At 38.4% G+C, this 23,429-nt stretch overlaps 1 protein-coding gene across 5 annotated transcripts in view; it reads right to left on the reverse strand.

The window, feature by feature from the left end:
- NR1H4 (nuclear receptor subfamily 1 group H member 4) overlaps positions 1-23,429 on the reverse strand; it is a 64,370-nt gene that overhangs the window by 38,110 nt on the left and 2,831 nt on the right. For 2 of the 5 annotated variants that reach the window (XM_046012007.1, XM_046012009.1), the window contains exons 2-3: positions 13,445-13,575; positions 12,635-12,786 (exon numbers count right to left, since the gene is read on the reverse strand). In XM_046012007.1, the coding sequence (XP_045867963.1) occupies positions 12,635-12,713 (79 nt within the window). In that variant the 5' untranslated portion in view covers positions 12,714-12,786; positions 13,445-13,575. Of the gene's footprint in view, positions 1-3,730; positions 3,885-12,634; positions 12,787-13,444; positions 13,576-23,429 lie in introns of those variants that run through there. The other 3 variants (XM_046012006.1, XM_046012005.1, XM_046012008.1) reach the window with 2 other exon arrangements.

Genomic DNA, 23,429 nt, shown 5'->3' on the forward strand with positions numbered 1-23,429 from the left:
AGTGAATGACTAAAAGACTATGGGCATGAGAACTCAAGGCTCTTTTACAATGGCAAAGTGGAATATATGCGTACCAAAAGTTTGTTGAAAAGAATGCTTTCTGCATTGATCCAGAAAACGATTGTCGAAGCACAAAGTATATACTATCTGGGAAAAAATTAACTTCCTGTCTTCTATGCCTGACCTCTCCATATAAAACCAACATTAAGTGAGTATATCTGAAAGACAAAGTTTTGGCAATGGTGCTTTGTCTTATTACCACAAAATAGAAGAATATGAAATAGAATATGATTACAACAAAAAGAAGAGCTAAAATATAAGCAAAATCCTGATCTATTTTATAACCAAATATGAATAAAATTTGTGCAGTGAATGGGTTTGAAAAGAACTGAAAAACATTAAAAGCATTACTTTCACTTATACTTATTGCTGGATTTTATCCCCCAACCGATCTTACCCTGTCAACTACTGGTTCCCACCCCCGACCCCTGCAGATCCAACAAGGTAAAGCAACTTGCCTGAGGTCAAACAATTAATGACAGAAACTGGATTTGACAAAATCCAGGGAAATGTGTAATTTTTTCCTCCTCATGTGACAATTCCAAGATCTCAAATCATTGTTTCAATTAAGCTAGTATTCTTATAATCAATAGATAGCATGTAGTCCTGACTAAAGTCAGATCGTGGCATCAAAATCTTATTGGTCCTTTGGAATCATTTCAAGAAAAATGGAAAGCTTTCACAAAGACATTGACAATATTATATAAAAGCAAGAAAACATGGTAAGAATATGAGAATAGCACATAATATTATTAAATAATGCTTCTATCCTCAAAGCATATCCACAAGCAGTATTTCAGTGTCCCCACCAAATCTCCACAGTACGCAGGCAAATTATAATAAGATGCTCAGCATGGTCAACAGCACCCAAAATAGTGGGTTTAGAACAACTTCCATCATGAATTTTCTGTAAGACTTGGAACAACTGCCTAACATTTTTTCTGTTTTAATTTCTTCTATAAAATGGAACTATTAACAGCCAGCCTTGCTATCTTATAAGGTAGTTCTGAGTATAAAATAAAGTAGTTGAGAAAATGTTTGGTAAGTTGAATGTCATGAAAAGACATGTTTGTTTCCTAAAGAACCTAGCAAAATCCTGATTTTAATGTTAACTGATAGTTAATTAGTAATTATCTTAGTCTGTTTTGATAACATAAGTTATAGGATACTCCTCTCATTTATAAATATTGTATTGATACTTGCTATTTTCCAGACAATGTGTTGGGCTCTGAGGATACAAACAGTGAACAAGACAAAAGGAATACATTGTGCGTGCGTGTGTGTGTGTGTGTGTGTGTGTGTGTGTGTGTGTGTGTATAGAGATATCAAGGGCTGGGACAAAAACAAGCCAACAAATATCAGAACTTTCTGATAAAGCACAGATGTGGAAGAGCAGAGGTGGGTCAACTTTAAAACATGATTTCTATAAAAGTAAATTTATTTTTACTTTAGTACAATTTAAAGTAAATAATAATATATTAATATATATCTATAAATTTGGATTTATGAGTGCTTTTCCAGAATCAGTCTATCCCAAAGTGGGGGAATTTAGATTCCTTTATGATGGGGAATGTTTCCTGAGAGTTTAGGAAGAATAGTTTGTTTGTTTGTTTTTAAGATTTATGTATTTATATTTAGAGAGAGAGTGTGTGAGCAGGGAAGGGGCACAGGTAGAGGGAGAGGAAGAGAATCTCAAGCACACTCCCACTGAGAACAGAGCCCAATGCAGAGCTCAATCTCACGACCCTGATATCATAGCCTGAGCCAAAATCAAGAGTTAGACACTTAACAAATGATCCACCCATGTGCTCCAAGGAAGAGCTTTTAAATGCGAACACATGAATGTACAGACACCTGGGAAGACTGAGACCCCCTGCAAAGGAAAGCAAAATTCTTCTGGGTAGAGTCTCTAGCATTCAGTAGTTTTTCTAAAGGGATATCATCTAAGGGAACTTCCTGAGGTGATGGAAATATTCTATACCATCGATACGGTAGCCACTAACCATATGAGAATATGGAACACTTGAAATGTCGTTAGTGATATTGAGAAACTGAGTTTTAAGTTTTATTTAATTTTTTTAAAGATTTTATTTATTTATTTGACAAAGAGAGACACAGCGAGAGAGGGAATACAAGCAGAGGGAGTGGGAGAGAGAGAAGCAGGCTCCCTGCTCGGGAGGAAGCCTGATGTAGGGCTCAATCCCAGGACACTGGGATCATGACCTGAGCCAAAGGCAGATGCTTATCAACTAAGCCACCCAGGCACCCAGTTTTATTTAATTTTAAATAATTAAAATTAAAAATTACATAGCCACTTGTGCCTAGTGACTACTGTATTAAACAGTACAGCTCCAAGGAGTTTATGATGTGTTTTTATTGTTGTGGTTAGTCTGTGAACTCTTTGGGGAATATATTAGGTTATATTCCCCACCCCCCAACCTTTTTTTATTTCATTCCTGGTGCCTTACACAAAGCCTGATACAGTGTGCTTAATAAATGCCTATTAAATGGAAATGATAGGGGCGCCTGGGTGGCTCAGTGGGTTAAAGCCTCTCCCTTCGGCTCAGGTCATGATCCCAGTGTCCTGGGATCGAACCCCACATCGGGCTTTCTGCTCCGTGGGGAGCCTGCTTCCTCCTCTCTCTCTCTGCCTGCCTCTCTGCCTAGTTGTGATTTCTCTCTGTCAAATAAATAAAATATTTTTTAAAAAAATGGAAATGATAGAAAGATTTGCTTTTCCTGCTTCTAATTGATTTTGTAAATACAGTGTCAATCACCTTTAAATAAAATAGCATGCTGCTAACTCTACAATCATATATTCAAAATTATAATTATTGTAAAAATGATTAGAGTTCTTCTTTTAACTGAAAATTTAAGAGGTAAGATTCTGGTTTGAAAAAATATTAAAATAGACAATATTACATGATATGGTCTATGTTTTAATTATAATCTATGTTTTACTTCAGAGAAAACAAATAGTGTAAGCCTAAAACTGAACTCTTTACTTATCTGATTTTCCATCAATTTGGGAGACATCTGCTACGGAACTAATTCAGTAAATCAGTGTTTCTCAATCTCTCTTTTTCTCATCACAACCCATAGTTTGAAATACATCTTATATCATAACTCCCGTATACACTTAAACATATGTAGAAGTAACTGAAACAAGATTTTCACAAAATAACACTTATCCTTACTTCTTGAAGTGCCTCTGACATTTCTATGCTACTCTACTCTTATTCTATTCTATCCTAAACTATTCTAACTTTTTAATGGTGGTCATAGCCACAAATAGACTTCGTGACCCACTGGGATCTGAGACGTGCCATTTTTAAAACACTGCACTAAGTACCTACTTCAAAGTACTTTTTCAGGTGTCTACGGGCATTAATTAGAACTGCTTAGTGTTTAACTTGAAAAAATCTTGCTAATTTTACATAATATTCAATGAACAATTTTAGGGAAAACATACTTAGACTTTATCTCAATGAGATACTCACCTCCCTAAATCCTCAAAAATCACCCCACCCCAACTTCTCACCCCAGCCTTCTGGTTCTGACTAAGACACCTTTGACAGACACCCGTTGCTAAAATCTCAAACAAAAGCCCTCCACTTCCTCAGTCCAGTTGCAGAAGTTTGGCCAAGAGCACCTGTGAATAGTGTCTTACCTTTATCAGGCTTCATGTTCATCATTTCCATAATAAATCCTGATGATGCGTGTCTATGGCGAGGACTACTTTGAATTGGATTTTCTAACCCCTGAAACTGCATTACCATTCTTAGCTTACTCACAGCAACTGAAAATGAGACCAGGTAAGCAGCAATAGAGGCCAGAGGTTGTGTGGTTTACTGATTAACTTCATTACAGAGCAGAATATTTGTAAATGTTTATGAGAAAAGTCCTCGATGCCAAGTTGCCTAGTAGCTGGAAACCAGTCTTTTAGCTAAATATTTTGGGGGAGCACTTTTGAGTTTTAGAACTTAATAGGTAGAGTAGATTTCTGTTCATTGGCTCTAAAAGTGGATTTGGGGTCAAGTGCCATACTCTGTGTCTTGACATTTGTTCCTATCAAAAGTCTACAGAATAATATAATTTTGTTATGTCAGAAAGCACTGAAGCATAATGCTTAACAGTACAAGACCAAATGATCTGGCTTTATATTCAATGTTAGTGGAATTGTGTTCCCCACCCCCCCAAACTGGTATGTTGAAGTTCTAACCCCCAGACCTCAGCATGTGACATTATTTGGAGAGAGGGTTTTTATAGAAGTAATCAAGTTAAAATATTCATGAGGATGGTCCCTAATCCTGTATAACTGGTCTCCTTATACAAATGGGAAATGTAGACACTGAGACAGGCAGACATAAAGAAAAGACACTCTAAAGAGATAAAGGGAAAAGGCAAGAAAAGACCACAAATAGACCATTACCCCAGCCTTCAGAAGGAATCAACATGCTAACCCTTTGGTTTTGGACTTCTTTCTAGCCTCAAGAACAGTGAAACAATACATTCATGTTCTTCTTTTTTATATATATATTTTTTATTTATTATTTATTTGACAGACAGAGATCACAAGTAGGCAGAGAGGCAGGCAGAGAGAGAAGAAGGGAAGCAGGCTCCCTGCTGAGCAGAGAGCCCGATGCAGGGCTGGATCCCAGGACTCTGGGATCATGACCTGAGCTGAAGGCAGAGGCTTTAATCCACTGAGCCACCCAGGGACCCAATCCATTCCTGTCTTTAAGCCACCCAGTCTGGTCCTTCATTACAGCCTCCTTAACAAACTAATGCTTCCAGACTCCCTTGGTACTCACTAGCTGTGGACATGGACAAATTCCTGAACCATTTTATTTCTCCATTTCCTCACCTGTAAAATGAGGCTGATAACCATACAACCTCACAGAGTTACAATGAGCATTAAATAAGATAATATTTATAAAATGCTTAGCACAGTAGATGGCTACCCACCACTACTACATTGAAGTTATGATTACTCGGCTTTGGACTCAGGTTGTAGGGTGGCTTGCTTACTGAGTAGGAATAATTTCTGCAGCATAATCTGTGGATATTAAGCTTGTGACTGTTGGTTATTTTTTGGAAGAGAGGGCTTTAAAATAGGATTCAGTAGGCCCAGGGTTAAGCTCACACTTAATGCAGTCAGACACCCTGTATAACCTTAGGCCAGTCTCAGGTTCTGTGAGCCTCATTTGTCTACATCAACAGATGGTAAAACATAGATAATAGTTCCTGCCCTATTTCCCCTCATAGATATGTTGTGAAGATAAAAAGACAATAAATATGAGAGCAATTTGAAAGGCAAAAGTGATCTGTATAAATGCAATCATCCTTGCCAAGACGTTTCTACAGCCTTCACACTTTTACAAGTGGTTCCATATGCATTACGTCATTTGATCCTACTTGTATCCTTTGAGGAAGGTATTATTTATGATGCCCCGTATCTTCATATTTTACAGACTCCACAAGGCAACTCAGTGACACTAAGTGATTTGTCTAAAGTCACGCAGTTAGTGAGGCATTAAGTTAGGACTTTAACCCAGGTCTTCTGACTCAAACCCCGTGGTTGAAACATTAAGGCACACTTGCCCTCATTGCCAAGAAAGAGGAAAAGAGTGATGGTCCTTGGTTATTTTTTAGTTTGGATTGTCAAATCAAGCCTTACCATTTGCAAAGCTATTCTCAATCCTCAGTCTACTTCTGACCTCATTGTCTTCTCCTCACAACCCCAGAGCTATCCTTGCCTTATGAGGATCATGAGTGAGAGGGATACCCAGAGGATGTAAACCACGATAAACTATCTATGAATTTTCCATTTTATTTTTTAAAGATTTTATTTATCTACTTGATGGAGAGAGAGAGACCACAAGCAGGGTGAGCAGCAGGCAGAGGAAGAGAGAGAAGCCGGTTCTCCACTGAGCAAGGGGCCCAATGTGTGGCTCAATCCCTGGACCCTGGGATCATGACCTGAGCTGAAGGCAGACACTTAACCGACTGAGCTACCCAAGCACCCTAATAAATTTTTTTTTTTTTAAGGAATTCTCTACTGACTTTCTCAATGGTCAAACAAATGGACCTCTTGTCCTCTGAAACTGCTATACTAACAAGGAAATGAGTAGGACAATTTAGCTGATCTAGGAAACTGTTGTTCCTGAGTAAAATTCACACAGGATATCCTCATAACATGGACTGGACACCTTTGCTTCTCTCTCAGTGATGCCAAACAGCCTCGTGCTTTTTTTTCTAAAAATACATTTTCCTCTGCCATTCTGTGCACTGAAATAATAGCCACTAGTCATATATGGCTACTCAAACTTAAATTAATTTAAGCAAATTAGAATAAATTCCTTAGTTATGCTGGTTTTATTTTAAGAGTTTGATAGCCACATGTGGATAGTGGCTATGGCATTTTGGACAAAGTAGATCTAGAATATTCCATCATCATGGAAAGTTCTATTGGTCCTATGCTTCTGGTACTTGGGAGCAATATGAATGATGCATCATTCGTGGTAAGTGAGAGCATCAGCTATGAAGCTATGAAAAAAGGGAAGTCCCAGAGCAAATGTTGGCAATGCTTTTCTTAAAACTATCCTTGAGAAGTTGGCCAATATTCTTTGAGTAATGTAATCTCGTTGGAAAGACTTTTTCCAGAGAAGGTTAAGAAGAGTGTTCTATTTGCCTGGATCCTTAACTATCTAATTCTAATTGCTTGTCTTAATTATATTTTGAATGCCACTTATACCTATAGAACCTTAAGCAGATTATTGAACATTGTTAACTTTCCACTTTCTCACCAGTAGAAGGGGAATAATAATGGTATGTACCTCATAGGAGTGTTGCGAGAATTAATGTCAATGGCAGATAGTTATAGCACACTTACGATGTGCCAGGCATTCTTCTGAGAACTTGATTAAATAAAGTAAGTCACTCGTGTAAAGTTGAGGAATTTGCCCAAGACCATGTACCAGTAAATGACCAGAGATGGACCTGAATCTGCTAACAAGTCTAAAATGTGCTTAAGCATGATATCTGACTATTTCTTGAAGCACTCAAGAAATAGTAGTTGTTACCACTATCACAATTTTTTTTATCCCTGTAGATGTACAAATTTGCAATTTGATTTCATAGTCAACCCTTCTCAGCTTGGTTAAAATCTTTAGTTTTTAAAGCTTTTGGAATTTAGAATTCTCCACTGAGATCTGTTTCTTAGCCTGCAAGGTTGAGAGCAAGGACCTGGATGGTATTATCCACCAGCTGGCCACTTGTCCAAAATTCTTCATCTCTCTCCAGCCTTTTCCAAACTATTCATGCCTTATCAAAAGAAGCAGTAATCCATTTGGTCATAAGTAAAGTCTCTGTCCATAGTTCTTTACCTTCTTCCATTTCTTAACTCCACTAACAAGGGTTACCAGATCTGAGATTCCTGGGAGAACAAAAACCAACCCATAGTGAATTAATAAGAATCTTATATATTACATAAATCTGTGGAAAAGATGTGGGTAAGAAACAATATTTAAATTATGCTAAAACAAATCTCCCATTTTGTCTGAGCCAACGGTATCCTTCCATCTTCTGGAAACTTTTGTTTGTGATTTACCCATTAGAACAGAACTACATTCACTTGAGTTGAACCCAGTGAGATAAACCAATATTTGTGGAATATTCAGAAATATTCCACAAAACTGCATCTCAGGACCTTTAGTTATATTTTAAAACATCTAGCTGATTCTGTAACATCTGAAAGATTCTTTCAATTTAAGCCAAAGACATAAACAGGAATCAGATTCCAAAGTGAGTATCTTCTAATAAAAATAAAGCTTTACCCGGAGAAAACAGGCATAAGTAGCTGAGAGAAGCACAAAGTAATTAAAAAATAGCTAAAGGAAAGGGATTATGGGAGATAGGCCTCCTGCCACGTGCTGGGCTTCATTCAGAATGGGTCTTTGGAAAGAATATTAGATATCCTAATAAAAAATAATATAAAACTATGGACTCCACAGCTATTGTTAGCAATGCCATAATACCAAGATGAGATAGAGCATGTGTTTCCTTTCTTAGGGCATCCACACATTTATTTCCATACTGTCGGGTTTTGTTGGCTCCATGAAGATTCTTTGCATTCAACAATATTAAAATAAATAGAACTTCCTTCCCTTAATGGGTAGAGTGGTGTTTGTCATTTCAACGATTTACGTTGCAAACTCTGGATTAATTATGTTATGTGATGCCTTCAGAACACTTTCCCAGACAGCCATTCAATTCTCCCAACAAGCTATGACATGTCATCATTATCCCTGTTTACAAAGGACAAAACTAAACTTTGGAGTGTCTCCATGGCCTCCAAGACTATTTCTTTCAATTTCATTGCTTATTTCAACTCACATTCAGTGAACTTTTCCCAATATCACTGAGCTAAAAGAACCAGGACTCATTGTACTGGGAACGATAGATATGGGAGCATAAGACAGTACCTTCTATTGCTTATTCTGTGCTATTGTTAGAATGCTTTCCTATTAGTCTGAAATTCTGTGATTTTTTGTTCTTAAAGCACAATTTGCTAAAAGAATACACGGGTTATATTTAACATACCATCTCCTACCCATACCAAACCATGGGAAGTTATGGACTTTGCCATTATTACCTTTTATTATGCACTAATTGCATAAAGGCCCTGCCTTCTTCACTCATCAGGGAAGCCTTTCTCAATTCACTAAATTAATCTTTGACCAAGCTTCCTGGCTTGCAGGATGTCCCAAAGGAAAAGAGACTTATCTCTTTTGGGTCACCATGTCCTTCCATATTGAGTCCTGTGTGTGGACTGAGTTACCAATGAGCTAGATTCCCATGTGAGTTTGTCAGGGACGTGTGACAGCAGAATAAATGAAAGGACCTCACAAGGTCATTCCAGCCTCTTCTCTACAACTCCATTTTGTCTAGGCTTCTTTCCTTTTTTTCTGCAAACAACAGCCTAAGAAACAGAAGTATAGAGCGAATCTGTACCATCCCCCCTCAAAATCTTAGCCTTCCTTTGAATACTTAAACTGATTTGGGGGAAAATCTCATTTATAGTGTATGGCAAACCCCTCTGGTGGCAATGTCACATCCTTCAGCCCACTCCTCATTTCAGCTGTAGTACAGCAAATGATCACCTGTGAGTTCAGACTCACCTCATGTTTGGTCTGCCATTTCAGGAGCATGCCACACATCTTTTTGCTTTCTGCCTAGAACCTCTCCAACATCATAGTAGACCACTTGGCCTGATTCCACTGGGAGTAATAGAAGCACAATCCAGAAGTGCTGGAGAGCTTATGCCTTCAGGGGTGATCTTCAACTTATTACTAACTGCCCCAGTCCCTGGTCCCTCGGAAGACAATTCTCTGTACTACCCCCAGGGGTGACCCCAGTCTTTTGCTTCCACAATCCAGGATCACCTCTCACATAGATTGCCTGCGTACGAGTCCCTGCTTCGGGCTCTTCTCTTCAGGGTTACCATTTATACATGTGGAGCTGCTTCCCCTTCACCTTAAGCAAAGCCTTCAGAGAGTGAGGGGTTCACAGCCATCTGTGGAAGACACCGAAAGTCCTCACTCCAGAGGTCGTCACTTTCTCCGGTGCCCATTAGTGAGTGCTCATCAGTATTTGCAGAATAATCTTCATATCACCTTCCTAATGTGCCAGCATGGGGATTTCATTATGGCCCTTATAATCACCTGCAGGGAGGAGAGCCATAGCCAAGGCCACCTTAAAAGTCACATCGTGTGCCAGATGAGTACCAATGAGTCCAAGTCGCCACTTTCTGACACAACTGTAGCAATTTGTGGACTCAAATGTTAAAACTATACTGCGGTTTCAGAATATGTAGTCTAATAATCTCCTAATACCCATGCTAGTTGGGAATACAAGGGTCCAATGAGAAAACAAGGTCCAGAGACCATTCTCTAGACCATTTCAACTGCCCTAAATAAAAATGAAAAGACAAGGAAGTCCATTCCAGACTTTGAGCTTTTTCATTTACTATTTCCTCCACCTAGAATGTTCTCCTTGGCTTCTTGCCTTTCAGTCTCAGCTCAGTTGTCAACTCCTCAGAGGCATTTCCCAACCACAGAAGTTAGAGCAACCCCATCCTTCCAGTTACTCTGATATTACCCTGTCTTGTTTTTATAGCACTCACCACTACCTGATGTTATTTTGCTTATTTATTTATTTATTTGCACGTTTATTGTCAGTCTACCCTCCACTAGGATTTTGCCTGTCTTACTCCCTGCTTTCTTTCAATGCCTAGTACATAGCTGGTACTCAACTTGTGAGTGGAAGAAATGATAGCTATCCATAGTCTCTACCATCAGCCTTACTTTCCTTTGTTGTAACAACATGGCAGCTGTTATTCATTACACAGACCATTAGAAAAGAATTCCACTCTCCAGCTAGTTTGGCCCATAGGTTAACACTTGCGAATCTCTGGTATATCTCAAGATCCAGGAGTGGTGAGTTGGGCACTGCCAGTTATTCATCCATGGGCCACAATGTTTTCCCTAGGGCTCTGCATCCTAAGCTCAGGTGGGAAGCCCAAAGAATCCGTCAGTGTCTTCAGGACACAAAAGAAGATGAGAAGTAGGAATAAAGAAATTAAAATGCAAATCTTTATCCACCCCTTTGGCATACGTTTAGCTCAGGTTAGTTAAGCAGAGTGAGATCAAGGGCATGGAAGGAAAGAGATGTAATAATAATGCTTAGAGCTAGCTCTAGAACTTAATGCAGAAAAGGAAAAGGTGCCCCCATGGCCACACCAGATACTGGTGTACCAGGAGAGAAGACCAGATGAGTATTTGAGAAAACTGCTCCAGCCAGGAATAACAGCTGTGCTTATAGCATGTGCAGCCTGTGCTCTCAGGAATCTTAAATGACAGTGTTAGGAAACAAGATGAGGATATGGTCTAGCAAAGGAGAGCTAAAGGAAAAGCAACACTGGAGGCATGAGTCACAGTGCTTCCTTAAGCAATCATTCCCAGATGCTTCTAACTTGACAGCACCCCCACGATTTTGCTCTCTCTGCTCACATCTTTTGCACTTCATGGCTGATGAGGTTAGCCTTCAATGTAATGTGCTTGCTTGGGGAATCTTACCAAGTAGTCATAAAATTTCAGTGAGGTGAAAAAATAATCTTATGTGAAATCTTCCTTAGTTTATGATATGCACTTATAGTTCTAATTATCCTGAGTTCTGATTAGTAGACAAGAATTATGAAGATGTCCATGCACTGTTTATTTTAAGGACTAATAGAAGGGTAGACCAGAAGCAAATAATCAGGTAGCTGGCCATAGAGATAGGGCCCACTGACCTTGAATACATGCACATGATGAAGAAAAGCCAAATGGAAGAAATAAGACAAGTATGTCTGACAACTGACATTTCATTAAAAATACTACTGCCTTAGGTCTCTCTTAGGTTTATGAGAGTTACTCATAAATATCTCTTTTTTTCCCTCTAAACCTCTTTTCTCCTTCCCTTTTATTATTTATTACTTGATTCTTATTTATCAAATGCAAACTAAGGTTAATAAAATATGGTCACTGCCTTTAAATGCTCTTATACTGCATGGGGCAGGTAGATATGTAAATAGGTAATACAAATAAAAGACCTCTCCTTGGAAATGACCCTCTAAACCACTGTACACTAAGATACTAATGAGTAGTAAATAATAGCATAAGCTATTAATTAATCTCTTTCAAGGATGTCTGCAACCAAACAGGGGATCATCCCTTCAGACACTGAATTTTGTGGAATTTCAAATGTTTGCATTCTCACTATCATAGTCTACCATGTCCCATGAATTAATGAAGAGTAGGAGAGTAGAAAACTGGGAGCATCTAAGTCTCCCAGCAGGACTATTGTACAAAAGGGAAGTATTTTATGAATGGAAGGTGGCTTCCCTACCCCATCCCAAATATTGCTGCTGTTGAGTTTGCTGGTGTTCCCAATTAAAACTCTTTATAATGACAGTTTTTTCATAAATGCATAAAGCAAAGCTATATCATTTTATGGTATCATCTAGTTACAGATCTACTGAAAACAACCTAGAACAGTTTGTCCTCAATCCAATTTAAATGACTAATCATGACACTATGCCATATATCCCCCAGCATGAGATGAATAGTGGAAACTATAATCTAAGTAATCTTAGCTTTTTATAGGTATAATATTAAACCATAAGAAGCATGATTTCATACTTTAGTACATGCTATAATAATATCGAATTAGCCTGTAACAGGAATTCATTTCTACTCTCAGGTCTGTTAATTATCTAGCCTCACGGCCTTGGGCTAGTCACAAAGCTCTCAGTCTTGTAGTCCTCATCTATAAAAAAGAAGACCATTAGGTTCAATAAATCCAAGGTCTGATCTACCTCTAATCTGGCATAGTACCTAGTGTTTACTGAGTACTTGGGAGGAACAAAAACATTTGCCAATCTCTGTTGGATTCATCACCTAGACATTTCCCCCCCTATATTTCCAAGTTGCCTTTGTTTTTTATTTAAATTCAAGTGAACTTGACAACTTACCAAATAAATTGTCAGAAAGAGAAAATTCTTCTGTGACAGGTAAGTGGGAGTGTTCGATGAGATTCATTTTTGATCCCATCCAAATTGTTCTATTAGAGAGAACGCCCCTTTGTTATGGTGGTCTTCAAAACAAAACAAAACAAAACAAAACTCTGAAAGACAAATCAATAAGTACAGAGTTTGAGGAAGGATTGGCAGTGTAGATAGTTGAGAGAGAGAGAGAGGGAGGGGACAAAAACTTACACACAAAATAGCAAATAGATACCTTTGTAGACATTTTGCCATAGCCTTTCAGTACATATCTGCTTTCAATATTTATCATTTTTACACCTCATTTAGACTCACAAATGCCCAGGATATGTGTCTTCAAAAGAGAGACTCTAATGTCTGGGAAAACACCATATGTTTTCATTTGAATTTCAGCACTTGAGAAATTTGGGCAAGATTTGATGACATTTTGGTTATCTCTTTATTTCTTTTATAAGTAGAAAAAATAGAAAGAAATAGAAAGCCATGGACAAAAATGTGATAAATCAATGACTTATTATCTTAAACCTTATTCCAAAGTTGAACAGGTATTTACAAAGACACAAAAGTGATTCAAAACCACTTCTTGCTGGAATCTTCTTGAGTAGGCACTATGTCAGCAAATCAAAAATTCAGAAAGTGTTGTCTCAGAATCTTAATTTTTGCTTTTGTCCTAAAATTTCAGAGGCTTGCATTTTCACTCTCAGGATCTCCCATGGTTTATATTTATGTGAGCTAAAAAAAAAAAGTTACGGTAAAAAGAAAAATAATCATAGATCTCACCAAAGTGTCTGAAGTCTCATCCTGAGGAAATGTCCAGAATGAATCCAAGAGCCCAAGAGAAGCAATGTCTACTTTTAGTTATATTTTTAGGTCTTCTTTTCCTCCTGCCTTCCAATATTTCTCCCACTTTCCTGCAGAGGTAATTTAAAAGGTCAAGTAATGAAAACTTGTGTTATCAGAATCTCTTTTCCAATGCTGTTTTCCAAGGATGATATTCAAACCTCTTTATCTTGTCTCCACCAAGAAATCATTTTGTTTACAAATAAGTAACTATATTTGTTATTCAGGAAGATAATATAGGGGTTCTGTTGAGAAATATTTATTTCTTTAGACTGTCTCTGCTATTTTTGTCTTTATTTATTTTTCTTTCACTTATCAGAATGTTCCAGTTCAAGCAGAAGTGAGATTCAAATACACTGGGCTACTGGTAAGGTAGTCTACCAGACTATGCTGCTGCCTTCATTCCATTATTCATGCTTTCAAAAAACATTTATTGAGAACCTATTTGGCACTAAATTCTGGGCTGGATCTTTGAAGATAAAACAGTAAGAGGAAAAAGAAATGTCTATGACTGATGACATCAAGCTTAATAAAGAAAAGAGACATTATAAATAATCACACGGGGCTGCCTGGGTGGCTCAGTGGGTTAAGACCTCTGCCTTCGGCTTGGGTCGTGATCTCAGGGTCCTGGGATCGAGCTCCATGTCGGGCTATCTGCTCAGTGGGAAGACTGCTTCCCCCTCTCTCTCTGCCTGCCTCTCTGCCTATTTGTGATCTCTCTGTCAAATAAAAAAATAAAATCTTTAAAAAATTTTTTTTAAAAAATCACATGTATACACAGATGATTACAGATTGTCATTACAATGACCCCAAGATTAAGGCCCTACTAGAGAGGTTTTAGTGTGAAAAGGAGTCAAGATAGGGAAAAAGCTGATGAAGGATGTGGTTTCAAGGGCAGTTTCTAAAGACAGTCAAGACTAGGGCACATCTGAGTTGATGAGAAGACACTAGAGAGGGGGTGGTTGAAGACACAAGAAAGAAAGAGAACCTCCTGCTACAGGACACAAACCACGCCCACTATGGGCATGCAGACAAATCTGGGCCCATCTAGTGAACCAATGGCTTGCCCTACCAGAATCTATTCTCCAGGAAGCCAAGGAGCCTGCTGGGAGAAAACCCATTCTAAAGGCAGGCGGAGCCAAGAACCATGACCTTCACCCTAAAGTAAACCTTAGTCATTTGAGAAATGTGTAATTCTCACTGCAGCACAGTGTTTGGCCAATCCATACTGGATTCAAAAGTCCTTCCTACCACTACAAGCTGAAAAGAAAAGCTGTAAATAAAAATGAAACCTAGAAACATTGATGTATGAAGTAGAGGTAGACACTTCCAACAGAATTCTTCCAACAAGTAAGAGAGAGTACTTGTTTCAGCGCCACCCTTGCTCTCACACCACTCTGCCACATATCACAGTGGAACTTTGACCCCAAGAGGACCAGGGCCTTTCTGGGGCAATTGTGTAATAGGAGCAGCATGCTAGGTCTCACCATAACCCACAGAGAAGCAGAGAAATCGTGACCACTGGTTGGCCACTGTTCTCACTCATGGATACAAGAAATAATGGAGGCAGCAGCCAGAACAAACCTGATCATGAACAAACAGGAGACCCTAAGGCATTTCTGAATACTTGGACTTTGACAGAAAGCTAAAGATCCTGAGGAATAAACAAGTAAAAGTTGAGTTGTTACTGTTAATGAGACCTCATTCAGACTCACAAGCTAGTTGCAGACGAGGGAGAATCAACGTTTAATATGTGTATATAAATTATATAGGTGTCTATTCACTGTGTATATGTTAATATATCAACTAATTATGTGTAATAATTGTGTGTGCATGTCTGCATATTGTATAATAAATGGGTTGAAAAGCCTCCCCCAAATTCAGACAACTATTATTCTAGATAGAGTTCCTCTTCTGAAATAGAAAATTCCACAGTTTCCCAAAATAATAATTTCCAGGAACCCACAATGTACAGAGACTCTTATTTTCCTAATATTCAATCCAAACGTATACTCTATAATTTAAGACCCATATCCTCTAATCTTTAAAAAAAAAATAGATTTCGGTTCTTTGTCTCTTCCTTTGGATTTCCTTCTGTGCTAACTTTTTCTCACACTTGTCTTTTTAATCTTTAGTCATGCTCATCAAGCTCCCTCATACTTCTGTACCGTATGATAACTGTAGTGTTTTCCAAGCATCCTCATCTTCATTTTGGATTCCTATATTTTCCTTTATATGTTCATATAACTTGGTACCTTCAAGTGCCTGGCACATAGTAGGCCCTCAAGAAATGTTAGCTCAATTAAATAACCTGTATTAGCTGTTTCTCCTACTTAGTTCTGCCCAGTTCCCTGCCATTTGTCATGCTCTTCCTGGAAGTGGCAAAAGATAAGGATATGATTCTCCTATTAGCACAAAGGACATAATTTATCAATCTCTTACCCAAATGAAAGCCCAATTCCTCTAATTCTATAGCATTTGGGTTATTACCCCTGGCTGGAGATCCATTATGTAGGTTCCCCTGATTAGCTAACAAGAAAGCCCTCCAGATCCAGAATCCATGGCAGAGTCTGCTCAAACCAGGTTTGATGGAGTTATGATTCCTGAAGGGGCTTAAAGAAAAGGAAACTCTAATTTTTAAAATGGTAACACAAGCACATGGTAGGAAAATCAAATAGTACACTTAAAATTTGCCCTTTTGCTTATATATCTATGGTTGTTCACACAATAGCAGAGTTAAACAGTTTCAACATAGACCACATGGTCTGCAAAGCCTAAAATATTCACTATCTGGTCTTTATAGAAAACGCTTATGATCCCCACTCTAACCTACAGAGACATGTATGGAAGTGTTGAATCCACAGTCAGAATAGTGTTGTAGAAGGCCCGTGTGGGTACATAGGAAATAGCATCTGTAATACTCTCCTTCTTAAGCTGGAGGGTAAATACAAGGAAGTTGATGATATGACTCAGTGTTCTTGCATGTGGGAAATATTTCTTGATGAAAAAGATTGAGTGAAATTATATATGTAAAAATCTTCCTCATCTGTGAAGTTATGCAAGTTCATACATGATTCTGTCCTCCTTACACATTCTTAAGGCTCTAAGGAGAGAGTATTCCTTTCTTTTAAAAAAAATGTATTTATTTATTTGACAAAGAGACAGAGAGAGGATGGGGGGGGTGTAGTGGGAGAGGGAGAAACTAAGCTCCCCACTGAGCAGGGAGCCCAATGTGGGGCTCCATCCCAGGACTCTGGGATCATGACCAGAGCTGAGGGCAGATGCTTAACTGACTGAGTCATCCAAGTGCCCCAAAAGTATTCCTTTCCATAAAATGTTTGGGGACTCTACCTGTGGCCAGTGAGGCACTACTGGAAGCACTGAATAGCACAATGAGATCTATGTTTAAGAGTACTCTAGGGAGCGCTTGGGTGGCTCAGTGGGTTAAAGCCTCTGCCTTCAGCTCAGGTCATGATCCCAGAGTCCTGGGATCGAGCCCCGCATCGGGCTCTCTGCTCTGTGGAGAGCCTGCTTCCTCCTCTCTCTCTGCCTGCCTCTCTGCCTACTTGTAATCTCTGTCTGTCAAATAAATAAATAAAACCTTTAAAAAAAAAAGAGTACTCTAGTGAGAAGGTAGAATGGGGAGGGTAAGCAGTGAAAGGCAGAAATTTGTGGCTGAAGTGAGGGGATCTCGTGCTTCACTTTGTGGGGTCTGGGGAAATGGAAAATAGGGGACTTGAATACAGCAAACATAAAGAGGGGGCTGGGAGAAGAAAGCCTGATGATTCAAAGCTTAAGCCCTGGGTATCAGTGGAAGCAGGAACAAAATGTTTATTTTACTTCATGTTTATTTGTATGATGCTGTACGCTAAGTCTTAACTTGAGGACCCCAAAACAGTTTCAGAAATCGTTCGCACTGTTTGTTTTTAATGTGATAAGACACATAGTGACTGGTAACTTTGACTCCAAATTTCTGGTTATCAATTTTTACTTGTTTAGATACTTTGTGTCACTGGAAGTTCATGGTGTGTGGATCTCCTCTGATGCAGCATAAACCATTTGCAAACAGAGACCTTGGAGAAACCCTGTTCCAATTAAACAGCTTTGACTCTGATTTGGAAGAATCACGGTTCTCAGAAGATGAAGATAAAAACCAGTTACATGTGCTGGTCCTCTATAAACTGTTCACACCCAAGGACACCATCCTTGGTGATGCTTTTCTCAGATGAACCCAGTTGTTGAGGGCAAAGTTAAATATGTAAATCATTCTTAAAGAACAGTAAAAACGTAGGCTTTTTCTAGCTGTCATTATTTCATGCCCAGGGGAAGCTCTGGATTCAGCTAAAATTTGGAAGAATGTTCTTAACAGTAAAGAGAAAGGAACTCTTAAAAAAAAAATCTGGTCTTCCCGGAAACACTCAAACTGAAGTAATTCTTTTCAGGGCAAAAATACAATTTAAGGTACATAGATCCTTCCCAAAGTCCAGAGAGATGTATAAGACTATGTTCGGCCAGTACCAACCAGAGGTCAGGAAAGATGACCTTGAGCCAGTGTGGTCATTGTGACCACATTACCCTGAAAGTGGTGCCCTATAGGAACAAGATGGTATTTATTACTGTCACTGTAACTAGTACATATCTGGGGGGAGATAGACTAAAATAATATCTACCATTTTATGAGTACTTACTACGTGGCAGCATCCATACTATGTTATCTCATTTAATCTATAATTAGTCAAGTAAGTATTAACATACAAACTTTATAGATGAGAAAACTGATATTCAAAGAGATTCAGCAAACTTCTCAAGGTCACTCTGACCTAGTGGTAAGCAGAACAGGGATGTAAATCCACATCTAACTCTAAATTCATGCTCACTCATGCAGCTCTCCCACCAAGACTGTAATTAACCACTTACTAATCCCTAGTGAGGTGAATCGGCAGTTCTGCAAAGTTGCTTCTGCCTAAGGCAGTCAATGTGTTCATATGCACAAATTAATTAAGCCTGTAAAGGGTTTGCCTATTATATTATATTATATTATATTATATTATATTATATTAATTCTTCTTTCGTGTTTCTCAAGTCTCCATTTAAAAGTATATTACCTTCAGGTATTGTGAACCAAAAATACAAGACCTCTACAGCCTCTATAGCCCTTTGAGTTTCTGTGCATGGGAGTTATACAATGGGGTGTAGAGAGTGGCTGAGCTTTATCTCCATCCCCTAGGGCCATGAATGTGACAGTAAGTATTTCTTCTATTCTGTACTTGTCTCTTGCTTGTCTTGCTCAAGCCTCAGCCCAGCTTCTCTTGACTAGTGCTACCCTTCAGGAGGTTTTCATACCACTGAGTACTTCTTCTTGTCATAGTTTTAATTCTATCTTTTCGTTTGTCTTGATTGATTGTCTGTCTTCCCCACTGTACCATCAGTTACAGGAAAGCTCACCCAGGATCTCCAGTGCCTAGCAGACTTCAAGACACATAGTAGATACGCAAGAAATATTGTTGATTGAATGCATTAGAGAATGGATGAATAAACTAACTGAATGCACAAATAGAAAAATGAATACCTTCACAGATAACCAACCACCTTTAGAATTAGTCTTCTTTGGGCCACAGGATCATTAGTGAATTGAAATGTCCAAGAACACACATTAAAAACTAAAGAAGGATTTTTTAAATCACATACAAAACATGATAACTGAGGATGTTTCCCACAATGGATCCCTAATTAGTGACTGTATCCATTCCTGTTGAAAATCTCTTATCCATTTTATACATGGAATTGAACACCCCAGGAAATTGTTTTAATAACCCTCCCAAATATCCTTTTGTTAATTTCTCTTTCCTGAGACTTACCAGAAATAGTGTTTTGTCTTCTTAATGTTTACTCTTCACAGTCAGGAAAGTTGTCTCCTTTTCCCCACAATCTGCTATATTCAGAATGGTCAAGAAGTTGTTCATGGTTTCTTTATTACTGACCTATCATCTTTTTTTCTCAAATAATTCATTAGTTCTCCTAAAATTTTGCAAAAGTAGGCACCACACATTCTTCTATTCCACACACAATTTTGCAATGTGAGTTTGCTTCTACCCTTCAATAGATGACATCTATTCCCCAGCCCTTGAACTAAGAGAACTGGTCTGGTAACTTTCTTGACAAGTCGAATGGTGGATGCAATGCCATGAGACATGTGAGTTAGGCTGTAAGAGGACTTGGAGATTCTTTTCCTCAACTAGGAACGTTGCCCTGAGACTGAAACACTCTGTGTAGATGCTCGCAGATATAAACCTCTTAGATAGAGAAGTTCAGCTCTCCCAAACATCCTATCTGGCAGCCACACCAAGACATCAGACCTGTTAGTAAGGCCATCTTGGATCTTCCATTCTAGTTGATCTGTCTGAATAAGCCACATGAATGAGTCCATGCAAAACTAGTAGAGGGGCTACTCAGCTGATTAATAGAAATATGAGAATTGATTATGAGTAATTATAAGAACTAATTATGAGTAATTATTCATACTCTTTTAAGTCACTATGCTTTGGGGTAGTTATTACAAAGAATAAAATAAGAGATATAAAAAGCAACACCTGGAGAAGGAGGATATTAAAAAAAAAAAAGGCTAAACCATATGGCCATATGATTTTGGGATCTGAGAATTGGGCAGAGCCTAAAAGAGCAGTGAGAAGATTGCTCTGGAAATCAGAAGAATGGTAAAGAAATTACTATAGGAAGCTGGAAAGGGGATGGGTAATATATTATAATCATGAAACAACTGGCAATACTCTCACCTGTGGTAACTCAGAAGATGGAGAGTTTTCTAGTGGACTTGTGGACCTGATTAAGGAGATTTCCAAGGAGTATAATGAATGTGTTGGTATATTTATCTGCACATGATGAGGTCCATAAAGAAAGAGATGAGTTAAGGAAGACACTGTTCATTTTGTAAGCAGAATTTAATGTAAAAATGAAGGGTTCAAGACATGCTAAGCTGAAAAGTAAGACTGTTGCATTTTTGGTCTCTCCATCTGACAAAAGATTCTCAAGAAATGGCCCCAGGGTAGATATCACATCATGGGTGTGGCTATAAGATCCTTTGCTAAGAGCTCAAAAAATTTAAGGAGGTTCTTAGTAGACATTCACATCTGGGTTAAAGGACTTCTAAGAATGTCGGAGGCATTATCCCACAGTATTATTCCACAATAACTAGACATGTCCAAAGTAGGAAGGAGTCTGTCTCAAAAAATTATGGATGTAGGTTTTCAGACACAGAGTGAATCCTAAAAAGGCTCATAATAAATCCAGAAAATGTTACACAAGTTGCTGTAGTGATACCAATGTCATCTTGAACCAAAAACTGACTTTGCAGTTTTTCCCACAATGCAGTAAAGTCTATTTCCCCACCCCTTTAATGAGTTGTTATTATTATGATTTGCTTTGACCAACAGAATTGTTCTATTCCAAGCCTAAGCCTCAAGAGACCCATAGCTTCTTTCACCCTCTTGGAATGATGTCCTGAGACCATCACACCATAAAGAGACCAGGAATGAAATACTCCAGGCAAAATAGACTTAGCCATTGCAAGCATTCCAACCAACAGCAGCATCAAGGATTCAGTCATGGAAGTAAGACCTAGTTGATCCTCCAGTTGAAATCAGTTGCATGATTGAGCCCAGAAAAAAGCAGAACCACCTAGCCAACCCATAGAATTATATGAAATGATAAATCAGAGTGGTTCAGTCAGGTAAGAGTCTGCCTTTGGCTCTTATGATCCCAGGGCCCTGGGATCCAGTCTCACATTGCGCTCCTTGCTCAGCAGGGAACCTGCTTCTTCTTCTGCCTCTGCCTCTGCCTGCTGCTCCACTAGCTTATGCTCTCTCTCTTTCAATCTGACAAATAAATATATAAAATCTTTTTTTTAAAAAAAGAAGTGATAAATCATTATCTTTTTCAGCCATTAAGTTTTGGGGTAGCTTGTTACATAATATTAGACAGTTGATTATAATCCCCCAAATGAATAATATGATATGCTGGCTATTGTCTCACTGACATCTAAAGAAAGTAGTTTCTTTAAAGTAGCTTGTTTACTCTTTTAAAATGGCATCTCAATGTCAATTTCCAACGTCAATGCCAAGTGAATTCATTTACGCACTTATTTATTCAGTCAATATACATTTATTGACTCTGTGTCAGTCACAGAGTCACCAGGAATATAAAGATGGAAAAAAAATCATGATCCTTCAAGAAGTTCAGTGGAAATGTCCAGCAAGGAAAACCTAATTAAAATAGTCTGGGAGTTGTTATGACAGAGGTAAGCAAAAGTCCCTTCAGGAGCATAAGCAAAGATATTCATTGATTCATTCAGCATAGGGGAAGAGATGGTTAATTTGCAAATAAACAAAAAGTGAGATTTCCACTGGCAACAATAAGGAAATAAAGGGGACAAGGGATAGTGTGATGCCACTGGACACTATTTTGGACAGAGCTAACCAAGAAGAACTCTGTGAAGAGTGGACATTTGAGCTGAGAAGTGGAGGATAAGGAGTAAGCCATGCAAGAGGCAGTTAAAACCAAAGGCAGAGTGGTCAGCAAGTGCTAAGAGCCTGAACTTGGAATATGGGAAGAACAGCAAAAGCCCAATGAGGCTGGAGATGGGTAACAAAGGGACAGTATGAAGATGAGGCCTGAGATAAAACAGCTTTCATATGGCCTTGTTGACTGTGGTAAAGACTTTTGATTCTATTCTAAATGGGAATCATTGGTGAGTGTCAAGTGTACATGTGACTAGGAAATCTTTCTGAGAGTGGAGAGCTGCCTCTTGAATTTAATCTTGAGTAAGCATTAGACTAGGCAGAGGGCATGCAGTGAGCATGGCTATAGGAAAGGAAATCACGTGCTATGTTCCAAGCAGCCATCTGTTTTCTCTGCCATAGCTGGTGGATTCAGCAGGAACCAGAGGGGGAAGGATGAGCTATTCAAGAAATAGTGTCCAGAAAACTGACTATTCCTTTGAGGGGAAAAAAATTAAAGATGTTTATCTTGTATCATTCTTCAAAATCATTCTTCAAAATAAGTCTCAGGTGGATTAGAGATTTTAAAAATTATAAAATTTTTGGGAAAAATTTAGGAATGCACATTCATGATCTTTGTGAATGAAAGGGTTAAGAAGAACTTCTTAAACAAGAAATAAATAGGAAAGGAATAAAGTTGACTATATTAAAATCAAAAAGAAATCAAGAGGGGCGCCTGGGTGGCTCAGTGGGTTAAGCCGCTGCCTTCGGCTCAGGTCATGATCTCAGGGTCCTGGGATCGAGTCCCGCATCGGGCTCTCTGCTCGGCAGCGAGCCTGCTTCCCTCTCTTTCTCTCTGCCTGCCTCTCTGTCTACTTGTGGTCTCTCTTTGTCAAATAAATAAATAAATAAAATCTTTAAAAAAAAAAAAAAGAAATCAAGACACCATAAACAGAGCTAAATATATGAAACAAATTGGGAGAAAATGTTTATAACATAAATTGTATCCAAAAATTGGTACAAACAATACATAAATAACTCCTATAAATAAAAACAGAAAATATAAACAATCCAGGAAAGAAATCGGCAAAGGATATAAAGAGAAAAATTCACCAAAAGGAAAATAAAAGTGGCCAATAAACATATAAAACATCTGAAACTAATTAATAATCAGAAAAATGCAAATTACTATAACTAGATACCATTTCCACCTATCAGATTATTGAAAGTTTTTTTTGCATGATAATACATATTCTCAGAGACTACTAGTGGGGGCATAGATTTTCATCTTTCTGGAGGGCCCTTGAGCAGTATGTATTAAAGTAAAATGCAATTCTAACTCCTAAATATCGTTCCTGGATAAACCTTGGCACATGTGCACAGTATGTTTACGCAGCATTGATTCTACTTAGAGC

This window comes from Meles meles, chromosome 7 (genome assembly GCF_922984935.1).
Source record: "Meles meles chromosome 7, mMelMel3.1 paternal haplotype, whole genome shotgun sequence".
Classification (NCBI taxonomy): Eukaryota; Metazoa; Chordata; class Mammalia; order Carnivora; family Mustelidae; genus Meles; species Meles meles.